This window comes from Sprattus sprattus, assembly GCF_963457725.1.
Source record: "Sprattus sprattus genome assembly, chromosome: 10".
In the NCBI taxonomy this organism is placed as follows: domain Eukaryota; kingdom Metazoa; phylum Chordata; class Actinopteri; order Clupeiformes; family Clupeidae; genus Sprattus; species Sprattus sprattus.
Window position 1 is genome coordinate 19369555 of NC_137908.1, and position 14283 is coordinate 19383837.

At 41.0% G+C, this 14283-nt stretch overlaps 1 protein-coding gene across 1 annotated transcript; it reads right to left on the reverse strand.

Moving 5' to 3' along the window:
* Positions 1 to 652: 652 nt before the first annotated feature.
* Positions 653 to 9401, reverse strand: creld1a (cysteine-rich with EGF-like domains 1a). The gene is made up of 6 exons (XM_080846599.1): positions 9266 to 9401; positions 2637 to 2821; positions 2450 to 2533; positions 2239 to 2334; positions 1696 to 1833; positions 653 to 1467 (listed from the first exon to the last, which is right to left on the reverse strand). The coding sequence occupies exons 2-6, from the start codon at positions 2803 to 2805 to the stop codon at positions 1247 to 1249; spliced, it is 708 nt and encodes a 235-aa protein (XP_080702725.1). The 5' UTR covers positions 2806 to 2821; positions 9266 to 9401; the 3' UTR covers positions 653 to 1246.
* Between the last annotated feature and the right edge of the window lie 4882 nt (positions 9402 to 14283).

The following is a 14283-nucleotide window of genomic DNA, read 5'->3' on the forward strand; positions in this document are numbered from 1 at the left end:
CATGGGTACTGTGTGTCATGTTTGGTGTTTTTAAATTCAAAGAGGCTGTCTTCAGGGACACCTAGCCCCAATCCACCCTTGGTGTTTGCTATTGTGTGTTCTATCAGAATATTGCTGAGTGTTGGCCAGCTTGTTTATATCCATTCAATAAAGGTGAATTTCTTTCTGAAGGAAGTGTCTATCGTTGTGTAAATTCAGTAGTAACTACTGAAAAAGTCCTGTGTTTTATTTGAGAAAGCGTGATTAACCTAGCAAGACATAAACCCTGAACTTGGGGTGAGTGAACCTGTTGTGAATTCACTCGGTTATCCTTTCCAGAACACCATTTAGAAACAGCTTAATCAAGTCTGTGCGGCCAAACCGAGTTGTGCACTTTCTCTGTGAACCTGTGATGTTTCTCTGATGGTGTTATATCAGAGAAACATTATTGACAAGCCACCTGTCTGTGCACACCTGTTTGACTGGTCTGACAACTGCCAGGGAGGCAGCTGCCACAGAACAAGCAGACAGAATATGCTGATAGCATCAGACATATCTGGGGGACTAGAAAGTTATACTCCATATATGAGTGTAAATATTTCCTCTACTTTTGGACAGGTTATAAATTAACATTAACATTTCTAAATATTTGAGTAAATGCACAATTTGAGCCTTAATAAACAGTTTGCTTTTATTAAAGTTGGCTTATACTAGCAACAGGTCAGTATGATGCAACACGCTTCCCCAACAAGACAGAAGTTGCCAATCTTAAAAGCGTCTACACAAAGGTAATTGTACCAGGTGGTGTGGGTGTGGTAGCTGAAAAGATAGGCTCTAGAAGCAATTCTCTTGATTGTCCAATGGGATTACATTGCATAGCCATTTTGCTGTTTCTGTTTATATCTCTGTAACTCAGTACTGGATTGATTTCCATTGCTAACTGTCCTACCTGTCCTGCTAAAAACTGTCTAAAAAAAGGTTATTGGAGATCCTTATCAAGCTTTAGGGAGAACAATGGACATTAGGGAGGCTAACATAACTTAAGGATAGGTGATACACAGTGCAAGTAAATTCCAATAAATAGTATCCTTTGCGTGATTGGGTGCATATGTGTGTATCCTGTGTGTATGTGTGCATATGTGTGTATCCTCTGTGTGAATGTGTGTATCCTCTGTGTGTATGTGTGCATATGTGAGTATCCTGTGTGTTTGTGTGTATGTGTGCAACCTTTGTGTGTTTGTGTGCATGTGTGTATGTGCAGGAAACATTAGCGTCCTCTCATCATGCTTTCCAGCAGTCGATCCCCTCTGTCAGAGAACCAGTACCCAGCCATGGCCGCCACCGCCCCCATGAAAATGGAGGTGAAGACCATGTCACCCTTTGCAGCCAGTGTGGCCAGAGCACAGAGGATCACCCCGAAGAACATCTGCTGGAGGACCTCTACCTCCTCTTCCTGGATGTCATCAAACAAGCCCTTGTCATGGGCAGCTGCAATCACACCAGAAAGACCAGAAGTCTGGTTTAGCAAATGTATTTGTCTGTGAGAGTGTGTATGTATAAATGTACAGCTGGAAGAAATAAGACGGTAAGAAAGTGTCACATCAGCCACGTCGCCCCACACTCCACCCACAGCTCACGTTAGAATGTGAGGAACAGCAGATGAAAAGACAAGTGTGTGTGTGTGTGTGTGTGTGATGCAAAAGGCATGTTCCTCACCTGTCTGAATGGCTTTACAGACACCGTCTTCCCGATGGAAACCTTTAGCACACTGGCAGTAGAACGACCCCTCCATGTTTACACAGAACTCATCCAGACCTGGGCACACCAGTTCGTTCTCACCGCACTCGTCGATATCTAAAGGGGCAGTAATTTAGCCTATTTAAGCATACACCAAATTGGTTCAGCAAGGAAGCTAAAACCCATGGGTTTAATGGGTATTATTGTAATTCATGGCACATCAGTTTACATGTTAAAGAGTGACGTTTGCAAACTGCTCAGCCTTGTACTTCACAATCATAACTACATAGGAAGTTTACCTCAGGAAATCGTCCATGCAACAAATACTGACAGACAAGAGATAACATAATGAGACAGGGGAAGCACAGGCTTGGAGTGAGCATATACTGCAAGAAAGAGGAGAAATCAAGAGACCTGGAGAGACAGAAACATGAAAAGAAAAAAACAGGGACAAGAGAAAACAAGACCATATCTTTTATCACACTGAGGCTAACATAGCGCTGTTGAAGTTGGAGCTCATACCTACACATTTTGCACCAGTCATCCCGTATCCACTTGTACATTTCTTACAGCGAGCTGGTCCACTGCCCATACAAGCCACACATGCAGGGTCACATCCTGCAGAGATACAGAAGTTAAGCAAGGCACAGAGGTAAGAGCCTTTAGGTCACTATGTCTGCTGTTGTCTTTGCACACAGCCATCTCAGATGACCCCTGACCCCTTTGCTCTCACCTCTGCACTCGTATGATCCTTCTGTGTTAAAGCAGTAGGTGTTCGAGGGGCACCCAGCCGGCTTGCTGTCACACTCATCAACATCTGCGAAGGCCAATGAGGAGGAACACCAGAGATTGTGAAACATGTCCGCAGTAACATAAACCCACTTCCTGTTTACTCTTCAGCTCAGAAAAGCCCTACTCACCCACGCAATGATGGCCATGGAGAGTCCAGCCATCTTTACATGCAAGACACGTGTTGTTCTCTACCCCACTGCAGGCTCTGCATGAGTCTGAACATTGCTGGGCCAAGGCAAGCCAGGGGAAGGACAGGCACAGGATCGCTGACAGGACGGAGTTCCAAAGTGGTGGCATCACTCTGAAGGCTACACTGAAAACCACAGTCACAAGTCACAAATATTCACAAATTTCAAATTCAGTTATGGATGAAGAGTTCGGTCCCTATCCCTCCTTTTGTACCCTGTTGCAGCAAATACAATTATTTACCAGTGCAACGACTTTGATATAGGGCAGGGGTGCCCAAATTCTTTCTTGTCAGGGGCCAAATATTAATCGGAGTGGAGGGCCGAGGGCCAAAACTCAATTTTTCATGTGAGGTCAAGCCCCATTACATTGAAATGTATTCAATGTGTACCCAATTAACATTAACACTAATATACATACCTGCAAACTCAGAATGAGGTGACAAACCAAACCCCTGTAGGGGGGTCTGGGGGTATCCTCCCCAAGATTTTTTTGTGATTTTTAACATGACAATTAAGCATTCTGGTATACTCCAAGAAGAAAATAATGGGGAAAGAAAACATTTGCTTCAGGTAAAAAAATTAACTTTTATAAGCATATCATACTAAACTAGAAAATGCATTTCCTGAAGGAAATACCAGTGCATGAAATGCAAAGGTTAAGAAAGGAAGAAGAAAAGAAAGAGTGAAAGAAGGAAAGAAGAAAGGAAAGAAGAGTGTAAGAAGGAAAGACAAAAGGAAAGAAGAGAAGAGTGGAAGAAGGAAAGAAGAGTGAAAGAAGGAAAGAAGAAAAGAAAGAAGAGTGAAGAAAGGAAAGAAGAGTGGAAGAAGGAAAGAAGAAAAGAAAGAAGAGTGAAATAATGAAAGAAGAAAGGAAAGAAGAGTGAAGGAAGGAAAGAGTGAAAGAAGGAAAGAAGAAAGAAAAGAAGAGTGTAAGAAGGAAAGAAGAGTGAAGAAAGGAAAGAAAAGTGGAAGAAGGAAAGAAGACTGAAGAAAGGAAAGAAAAGTGGAAGAAGGAAAGAAGAGTGGATGAAGGAAAAAAGAAAGGCAAGAAGAGTGGAAGAAGGAAAGAAAAATGGAAGAAGAAAATAAGAAAGGAAAGAAGAGTGGAAGAAGGAAAGAAGAGTGAACAAGAGTGGCTCTGGATGAAGAGATAAAGAGAGAGTGAAAATATTGAAAAAAGGAGATAAAAATGGAGTGAAGAAGAGAGATTGAGTGTGAGAGAAAGTTGACTGAGAGAGAAAGATGGAGAGTTGTAGAGAAAAAAAATAGAGAATGGATGGTGTCTTAATGTTCCTAGTTACAGTTAACTTGAGAGGGACAGAGAGAGAAGACGTTCTTTGGATTTGGCACAGGTGTCAGTAAAGCACAGGTGCAAGCCAGTTTAAAGACCCTATTATGATGTCATAATGGCCCAATGTAAGTCAATGGGAGAAATTTGTATTCGTTTTTCTTTAATATCTTAAAAAGTATAAAGTTTAGAAAAGTAAAAAATACATAGCATAAGTGTCGTTTACAAGACCTACGCGACAAAGTTTGAATGAAGTTTCTACGTTAAGCGGTTCGGGCTGAATTAATCGCAGAAAAAGGTAACAAGAATAAGAAGAAGAAGAAGAAGCCTAGGAATAACAATACAGGGCATTTCATGCACTGTAATTACAGTGCATGAAATGCCCTGTATTGTTATTCCTAGGCTTCTTCTTCTTCTTATTCTTGTGCACTGTAATTACAGTGCATGAAATGCCCTGTATTGTTATTCCTAGGCTTCTTCTTCTTCTTATTCTTGTTACCTTTTTCTGCGATTAATTCAGCCCGAACCGCTTAACGTAGAAACTTCATTCAAACTTTGTCGCGTAGGTCTTGTAAACGACACTTATGCTATGTATTTTTCACTTTTCTAAACTTTATACTTTTTAAGATATTAAAGAAAAACGAATACAAATTTCTCCCATTGACTTACATTGGGCCCTGTATTGTTATTCCTGTATTGTTATTCCTAGGCTTCTTCTTCTTCTTATTCTTGTTACCTTTTTCTGCGATTAATTCAGCCCGAACCACTTAACGTAGAAACTTCATTCAAACTTTGTCGCGTAGGTCTTGTAAACGACACTTATGCTATGTATTTTTCACTTTTCTAAACTTTATACTTTTTAAGATATTAAAGAAAAACGAATATAAATTTCTCCCATTGACTTACATTGGGCCATTATGACATCATAATAGGGTCTTTAAACTGGCGTGCACCTGTGCTTTACTCTGCCGTGCTAAGGCAAAAGACCGTAACTTCAAGTTTGGTCAAAAATGAGTTTTTGACGTATTTGTAAAATATCAGCAGTAATTAAACAAATGTACTGATATTAAATGTACTACTAACATGCCATTATCAAACTAGAAAATGCATTTCCTGAAGGAAATACCAGTGCATGAAATGCAAAAGTTAGGAAAGGAAGAAGAAAAGAAAGAAGAGTGAAAGAAGGAAAGAACAAAGGAAAGAAGAGTGGAAGAAGGAAAGAAGAAAGGATAGAAGAGTGAAGAAAGGAGAGAAGAGAGGATGAAGGAAAGAAGAGTGAAAGAAGAAAAGAAAGAAGAGTGAAGAAAGGAAAGAAGAGTGGAAGAAGAAAAGAAAGAAGAGTGAAGAAAGGAAAGAAGAGTGAAAGAAGGAAATATTAGTTGAAGAAGGGAAGAAGAAAAGGAAAGAAGAGTGAAAGAAGGAAAGAAGAAAGGAGAGTGAAGAAAGGAAAGAAAAGTGAAAGAAGGAAAGAAGAGTGGAAGAAGGAAAGATGAGTGGAAGAAGGAAAGAAGAGTGAAAGAGAAAAAAGAGTGAAAATATTGAAAAAAGGAGATAAAAATGGAGTGAAGAAGAGAGATTGAGTGTGAGAGAAAGTAGACTGAGAGGGATAGAGAGAAAGATGGAGAGATGGAGAGAAAAAAAGTAGAGAATGGAAGGTGTCTTAATGTTCCTAGTTACAGTTAAATTGAGAGGGACAGAGAAGAGCTCCTTTGATTTGGCGCAGCTGTCAGTGAAGCACAGGTGCAAGCCAGTTTAAAGACCCTATTATGATGTCATAATGGCCCAATGTAAGTCAATGGGAAAATTTCGATTCGTTTTTATTTAATATCTTAAAAAGTATAAAGTTTGGAAAAGTGAAAAATACATAGCATAAGTGTCCTTTACAAGACCTACGCGACAAAGTTTGAATGAAGTTTCTACGTTAAGCGGTTCGGGCTGAATTAATCGCAGAAAAAGGTAACAAGAATAAGAAGAAGAAGAAGAAGAAGAAGAAGAAGAAGAAGAAGAAGAAGAAGCCTAGGAATAACAATACAGGGCATTTCATGCACTGTAATTAAAGCCAGTGACATCAGTATTTTGGTTGATTTCACGATGTATAGGCTACCGACAGTTAGCATACCAAGCTAGGTAGCATTACCATTAGAATTGCATGGCAGATATGCTAAGCTATCGGGCTATTCCCCCACCCAGTGCCTGTGGCTAGTCCGAAAAAGGTGCATCTAAATCGGGTAACTTCGCTTGGCGAGCGGGGGCATGTGGAGGGGGAAAATGGGCCTCATTCTCTATCGTTCTCTCTCTCTCTCTCTCTCTCACACACACACACACACACACACACACACACACACACACACACACACACACACACACACACACACACACACACACACACACACACACACACACACACACACACACACACACACACACACACACACACACACACACACACACCCCAATGGACTGACATAGATGTTTTATGTGTTTCATGTGACAATTCAAGTTCATTGTTTTATGTGCTTAATGTGATAATTCAATGGTGTGTGTGTGTGTGTGTGTGTGTGTGTGTGTGTGTGTGTGTGATAATCATTGTATTGGTAATTGTGATAAATGAAATAGTATTACTACTGATTAATTAATAGGGTCATTATTCCATTGTTATCATACCACTGAGCTTTAACATAGAAGTTACTGCCTTCTGCCTTAGTATGCTTCACTGACACCTGTGCCAAATCCAAAGAACCTCTTCTCTCTCTGTCCCTCTCAATTTAACTGTAACTAGGAACATTAAGACACCATCCATTCTCTATTTTTTTTTCTCTCCATCTCTCCCTCTTTCTCTCTGTCAACTTTCTCTCACACTCAATCTCTCTTCTTCACTCCATTTTTATCTCCTTTTTTCAATATTTTCACTCTCTCTTTATCTCTTCATCCAGAGCCACTCTTGTTCACTCTTCTTTCCTTCTTCCACTCTTCTTTCCTTTCTTATTTTCTTCTTCCATTTTTCTTTCCTTCTTCCACTCTTCTTGCCTTTCTTTTTTCCTTCATCCACTCTTCTTTCCTTTCTTCACTCTTCTTTCCTTCTTACACTCTTCTTTCCTTTCTTCTTTCCTTCTTTCACTCTTCTTTCTTTCCTTCTTTCCTTTCTTCACTCTTCTTTCCTTCTTACACTCTTCTTTCCTTTCTTCTTTCCTTCTTTCACTCTTCTTTCTTTCCTTATTTCCTTCTTCCACTCTTCTTTCCTTCCTTCACTCTTCTTTCCTTTCTTCTTTCATTATTTCACTCTTCTTTCTTTTCTTCTTTCCTTCTTCCACTCTTCTTTCCTTTCTTCACTCTTCTTTCTTTTCTTCTTTCCTTCTTTCACTCTTCTTTCCTTTCTTCTTTCCCTCTTCCACTCTTCTCTCCTTTCTTCACTCTTCTTTCCTTTTGTCTTTCCTTCTTCCACTCTTCTTGCCTTTCTTTTTTCCTTCATCCACTCTTCTTTCCTTCTTCCACTTTTCTTTCCTTTCTTCACTCTTCTTTCCTTCTTACACTCTTCTTTCCTTTCTTCTTTCCTTCTTTCACTCTTCTTTCTTTTCTTCTTCCTTTCTTAACCTTTGCATTTCATGCACTGGTATTTCCTTCAGGAAATGCATTTTCTAGTTAATATAATCGATTTAGGACATACACAGGGAAGATGTTAAAATCCCTGTGCCGTAGGTATATGGCCAATCAACAAACAGCCATTTACAAAAGCCTCATAAACATGATGGCAGGCAACAAGAGTGACTACTGATGTTTCGATAGATGGAAATACTCCCGTTATTTTCTATTTGTATCCGTAAAAGAGAAAAATATAACAGTTACGTGTAAGCTGTGCCCTGGAGACAAGCGCCTCTCTACTGCACTTGACTCCACAAAAGCTACCTCCACAACAAACATTTGTTACGCGAACACAAACAGGTGAAACTTTTAGCGAGAGAGCGTCATGCCTTGACCTCACTTCAGAGTATCTTAAATCACCATTCAATTTGAAGCTTGCACAGTAACTACTGGTTGTTTTCATATTTCATATCAACACTCTTTACCCACACATAAGTAAGGTACTTACAGTTGGCAACTGCTAGCTATGAACTCTTGTTGAGATAAGTGATTTTGAACTCATGAATATGAACTAGTTCATACGAACAGGCACCCTGAGGGTTTCTAATTTTTCCCATTATAATGTATAAGTTAAATCGAGGAGACTATAACAACAGCTAGATAACGAGCTATCATTTCATGGAAACGGAGCTCTTCCATTTAAATTGTTATTAAAAGTTTCCTTAGCTAGTTAGTTAAATAGCATAGCAACTAGATAACCATAGATATGGATCTGTATTAACAAAAGGACAATAGCGCCCCCCCTTGACCCATCTAAAACAATGTTAAAACTGTGGCCAAGCAGTGAACTGCAACCAGTCTGGGTTAAATATGACGTTGAAACAGAGAACCTGTTCAAAATGGGTTAAAATGCTGTCTAATGAATGGCGTTCTGACTCTTATTCTGATCAGAGTGCGGGCCAAAAAAAAATCCAGCGCCCGCGGGCCCCAAATTGGGCAGCCCTGATATAGGGCCTATGTCTGTAAATGTAAAAAAAAAAAAAAAAAAAGATGTTGCCAGAAAAGTCCTGGGTATTTTAAAACACACATATAAGCTCTGGTCAAGTATCAACTTGAATCTATCAGACTCGGTGTAGTTAGAACTTACAACATTAATCAGGTAAGAAGAACTGTTGTAGGGTGGGTGCATGACAACAAAAAAACGGCTGAGAGAGAAAAAGGTTGACTGTGCACTTGTTTTACCACACATTTATTTGTATCAAACTCTCACCAACACATTCAGTTACACTTTGTTCACCTTCCCACTACCATTTGACATTATCCCTTCTTCATGGAAATGTTTGATGTAACATGCCCTGCTGAAGAAAACTGCTGAAACCCAGCATGCTGGTAGATAGTTTTCAAAAATCATTTTCAAAACGTTAAGCTGGTCAACCAGCTAAAAACAGAGCTTTTTTCAGAAGGGTATTTTGACATTATGCATGACGTTCTTACACAAAGCCTTCACCAAACCGGGTAACTTCAGGAAGTAATTGTTTTGTATCCCCCCAAAACATACATTACATTTGAATATGATCTTATTCACTAAGCAAAGTAGCACTTTTCTTTCAGGTGTACATGCGAATAGAATAGGAACAGCATAAGGGCCTCAGCATTATTTCTTCAAACAATAACTTAAATATATTAAATCGTTTGTTTTTACCTCTATCCATTAGGATCTCACAGTAGGCATAGGTTGTACTGTCCACGATGATTATCTCGCGGTTCCGTTTGGTGCTACAACAAAGAAACAACTTGGCGGCCGAGTGTCCGCTGTCTCTCGTCCGCCTCAGACAAGCGTTCGGATTGGTTTTTCTCTTCCGCCCCACCCCCCCTGGAGTGCTGCTTCAGCAAATGACATAGCCTTCTATGTTGAGTGCATACTGTACCAACAGCTTTTTTTTTTTTTCTAAACATAGATAACCCTGCCGGAAGAGACAGCTTGACCATCTTAAACTGGGGCGTGTTCAATCAGAAAATGGTGTGCACCGTTTTGCAACGGTTTCCGCGTTGAACAACATGTTTTCCTCGAAACTGTGTGCGATGGTTAGTGCATCCCATATGGTTGATTTACATGCTTTCTGTCCTCGCTTCTCCAGATTGTGCCCCGGAAACCGTTTGAAGTGTGACGTCATGAAGGATGTCACCTTTTTCTAATTGATCCTTACTAGGCCAAGCTTGGTCTCCATGGGGCCAGGGTCAATTTTCCTCTTTCCTGTTAAAGCTGCAATACGGAGTTCTGTTCTATTACTAGTAAGCTAACTACCTTACAGGCATGTAAAAGCTTGCAAACACCACCAAAAGCCCAGCTGGCACTGATAGAAGCTTGCCAACACACTTACTGGTGTCTTTTGGCAGTTAATCTGGCAATGTCATGCGTGTGAAAGCTTTTCTTTCAATTTTGCAGGGTGTACCAGCCCGTTACACAGTACTACATATAGGGCATATCCTGGGTGGCAAGTGGGGAAGACACAGGTGTTTATCTGTCCTTCACATGACCAAATGCTATCAAAATGAATTTGAGGATGGTCCCAAAACTAGTTGCTATAAAACCATATCTCAAAAAGTGTCAAATTGTTGCATAGTGTTACTTCAGCTATGTGCTCGGCAAACTCGTCTATATTAAACATAAAAAAGGAAATTTATAAATATGGTTTACTATGTGTATGGGGAACCTGTAAAATCAAAACCAGATACCATGACCGGGTGGATAGTGTCGCGTTTATTCCATTTCCAAAATCGAAAACAAAGTTTGACCAATGTAAGCAATCCTGGTTCACTCCCTTGTCACTTCCCGCCTGGATTACTGCAATTCCCTTCTCTTTGGTCTCCCACACAAACTCCTCCATAAACTTCAACTGGTAAAAAATGCTGCTGCCCGTATCGTCACTAGGACACCATCCATCAGTCACATCACCCCCGTTCTACATCAACTCCACTGGCTTCCCTTTAAACACTGCATTAACTACAAAATCCTCCTCCACACATTCAAGGCAATCCATAACCTCGCTCCTCCATACCTCTCTGACCTCTTCCACATCAATGTCCCTACCCGGTCTCTCAGGTCTGCCTCCTCCATCACCCTGACCGTCCCCCGAGCCCATCTGTCCACCATGGGATCCAGAGCCTTCAGAAGCTCTGCCCTTCACCTTTGGAACTCCCTCCCCACTGACATCAGGAACATTGACCCTCAATCGCTCTTTTTAAAACACACATCAAAACACACCTGATTAGGCAGGCCTATAACCTGTAAAGTTCTGAACTGAAGTTGTTGCTCTGCTGCTGCTCTGCTTTGTGCATTTTAAAAATATATATTTTTTTTTAACTGTATTATTCACTGTTGTAAGGCGACCTTGGGTTTCTTGAAAGGCGTCTTATAAATAAAATGTATTATTATTATTATTATTATTATAACCCAAGGTGGGCTATACCTTGCACATTACAAAATCTTGGCCTATAGGCTCTAATAGCACTGGCCACGCCTTGTAACCACAGAAATAAGACTTCCGCATAGGACGCTCTTGTCTGTCCTCCCTCCTTGTCTCCTGTGGCAGCAATTTCAGAAATGAGACATCCTTCATGACGTCACATGATGTTAGAATGATTTACGGGGCACAAGCTGGATGACAGAGGAACCAGGACAGAGCAAAGCAAGTAAATAATGATATGGGATGTACCTAAGGGGTTCAACAAACCACGGTCTTCATTTTATTAGAGGTTTTGCTAAGTTTTATCAGGGCTGAACGCAGTTAAGCCAATTGACCTGCTAGTTTGAGCGGTTTAAGGTATGTTTTCGCATTACCTTTGATGGTATAGCTGGTCATACCAGTGAATGTTGTTTCCAACCTTTATACTTCATCAGTAAGTTCATTTTACAATGGAAACATGCTAATTTCCTTTTACAAAGGAAACAAAGGATCAGCAAAAGTAATTCCCTATTCACAGGTTCACTAAACCTTCATACCAACAGTTAAATACAATTACAGAATTTTCGAATGGTTCCAAAATATACAAAATCTCCTGGTGTTGAGGAAGGAATTAGTTTTGTGATTAATTGTTTCCATCAAACGCGGGGCTGGAGAGGTGCGGTCTCTCCAGAGTTCTCCAATATTTGAGAGAAACATTCCCTAGTGATGTCATTAGTGCTCTGCAGCCTTCTCATCAGTGCCCTGGACAACCACCTAGACTGCCACTTAAACTGCCAGGACCTTACAAGTACTCCACCATGCTGCATTATAGCATCCAGAAAAGCCTGACTTTCTGTGGGCAGGCAGTACATACTCAGCCCTTGAAACAGGAGTGGAAGGCCAGTATCTATTTTTCCAGGGGTAAAAGGTCTGTGAGAGTCAAACTGCACCAAGGAAAAGCGTCTCAGCGCACAACCCCTCTGGTGGTCCTCCAGCAGGCAGCTCAGACCAGCACTGAAGACATCTGTGGGGGGTGAGGAGGGTGATGGGGGACCTTGATCTCCATCTAGGTCTGTACCGACAAGCCTTCCACCTTGAACACCTCTCCAGCCCAGCCAGCTCCACTCCTCTGCCCGCTTCAAAGCCGTGTGGCTCAGCACCACCAAGGCACGTCCTCCCCTGGTCTGCAGCAGCTCCATCTGGGAATGCAGCCAAGGCACGGGGCCCACAGCGCCTAGCTCTGTGTGACTCCACAGGTCCAGGGACACACTGAAGCCCAAAGACTTGAGAGTCGAGCCCAGCAGGCACACCAGCTCTGACAGGGAGGGGTCCTCACATGGTGGGTGCAGCAATAGCACATGGCCTCTTCCTCCTGCATGTGTGTGTGTGTGTGTGTGGGGGGGGGGGAAGGGAGGGAGAGAAAGTGTGTCTTAAAATAGTAATTGTAAACATGATGAATTAATATAATATGAATATATAGTCCATGCAGGTGAGAAAGAACAATGGATGTGCAAATACTTCTGGGAAATACCTTGAAGAAGACTTCTCTGTGACTTCTGTAGCCACTCTGTTCAAGAAACACAAATGAATATGAATCTTCCTGCTCCACAGAACCACACTCTATTTAGATACAGACTGGGAAACTGCTCTATAAAACCAATGTAAAAAGCTATGTCTCCACATTCCCATGCTTTTTGTTTTCACATGCGCATTTGTGGGTGTCCATGTGCATGTGTCCCACACATTCTTCACTGTACAAGTTGTTTAGATGACGAACGGAAAAAGGACCCCATGAATAAATCCTTTGATTAAAGATACAGTTCAACAAAGGCTCCACCAGTAAGAGCCGGCCATTATCACATTGACCTTTCACCTGCAGCCTTTAGCTTTGAATGTAACATTCCAACTAGAGACCAGAATCTGTTTATCCAGTCCACATGTTGTGGATTAACCAAGATTAACAGAAAGAAATCAGGAAAAGTAGCATTTGTTTTCAGTGGGCAGGCTTAATAGTAATGATGCAAAATCTCAGAATCATGCAAACTACACAAATCAGCAGTAAACAGTGAATGAGTGAAACAATGAGATAAAACATCTGAACAGACAACATGGGAGGGATATAAGCAGCACTTACTCTCCAGAGTTGTCCTCTTTAGATAAATACTAAAGATGACCAGGCTGAACAGCAGCACCACCGCAAAGATAGGAATACTCCAGTGCCATCTTCTGGCTAGAAAAACATTTACAGAATGTTAGAGAACAGCCCACCAAGACTCACACAAGTTCAGTATGCCATCATCAATGAGGATATATTCAACATACATCAAACTTTATGAAGAAAGGCATTTAGCGAAATCCACAAGATAAATATTTGAGAAAACATGTATTTTAGACTCACTGTTTTTTTGACACCACCATGGATGAATCTCTCTTCCCATCACCTCCATCTGGAATGGAGACAACAGATATGATCTATTTGAAGACTTCTAGATATGTGTGCATTAGGGCTAATTCATTTAACCATCACACAGTTTTATCGTGCAGTTCATTTTTTTGATCAATTTAATTTATTTAAATTGTGCATTGTTTTTGGCACACTGGAGCTAGTAGAAACTAAAGTCCTTTCAACCTTATACCTTATTGACTGAAATTAGGCTTACCTTTATGCAATGAGGCACGTGAGCGCTGACATTCACAAAAGCCCCAGATATTCTCTAGAAAATTCAACAGCAGTCATTAAAGTGCATGTTTGCTGTGCATCTAATCACTGCAATCGTTCATCATAAAATGTAGTGATCATCTATGATCACCAGAGCTCATATTACATACCCATGAACCATTCTTATTGCTTATCCAAGCGTCGTTCCCTTCCTGGATGAGGTGCCTTTCATCCTTCACATCCTCACAGCCTCCACCAGCCCCCATGCGGCAAAGCCTCACGTCAACCTTTACCTGGCAGGGCACGCTCACGTTCCAGCTCAGTGCTAGCAGGTCACTGTGGGTTTGGCTGAGCACCACAGATGTGGAGATGTTAGCCAAAACATTCTGCCGCAGCTCTAAGAGATAAACAGAGTCAAGAGGCATCTTGTGTCACAGAGGCCACTTTTAGCATTACATATGCTTAAGCATTGACGTGCAACTTTTATGACTTTACACAAATCTTCTACCTTTCATGAAGTCCAAAGCAGTTTTTTTTGCTGGGATGATGTTCCAATTCTGGGTGTTGTTGAAGAGACACGTTTCAAATCGAATACCTTCGTTATCCGACCCAACC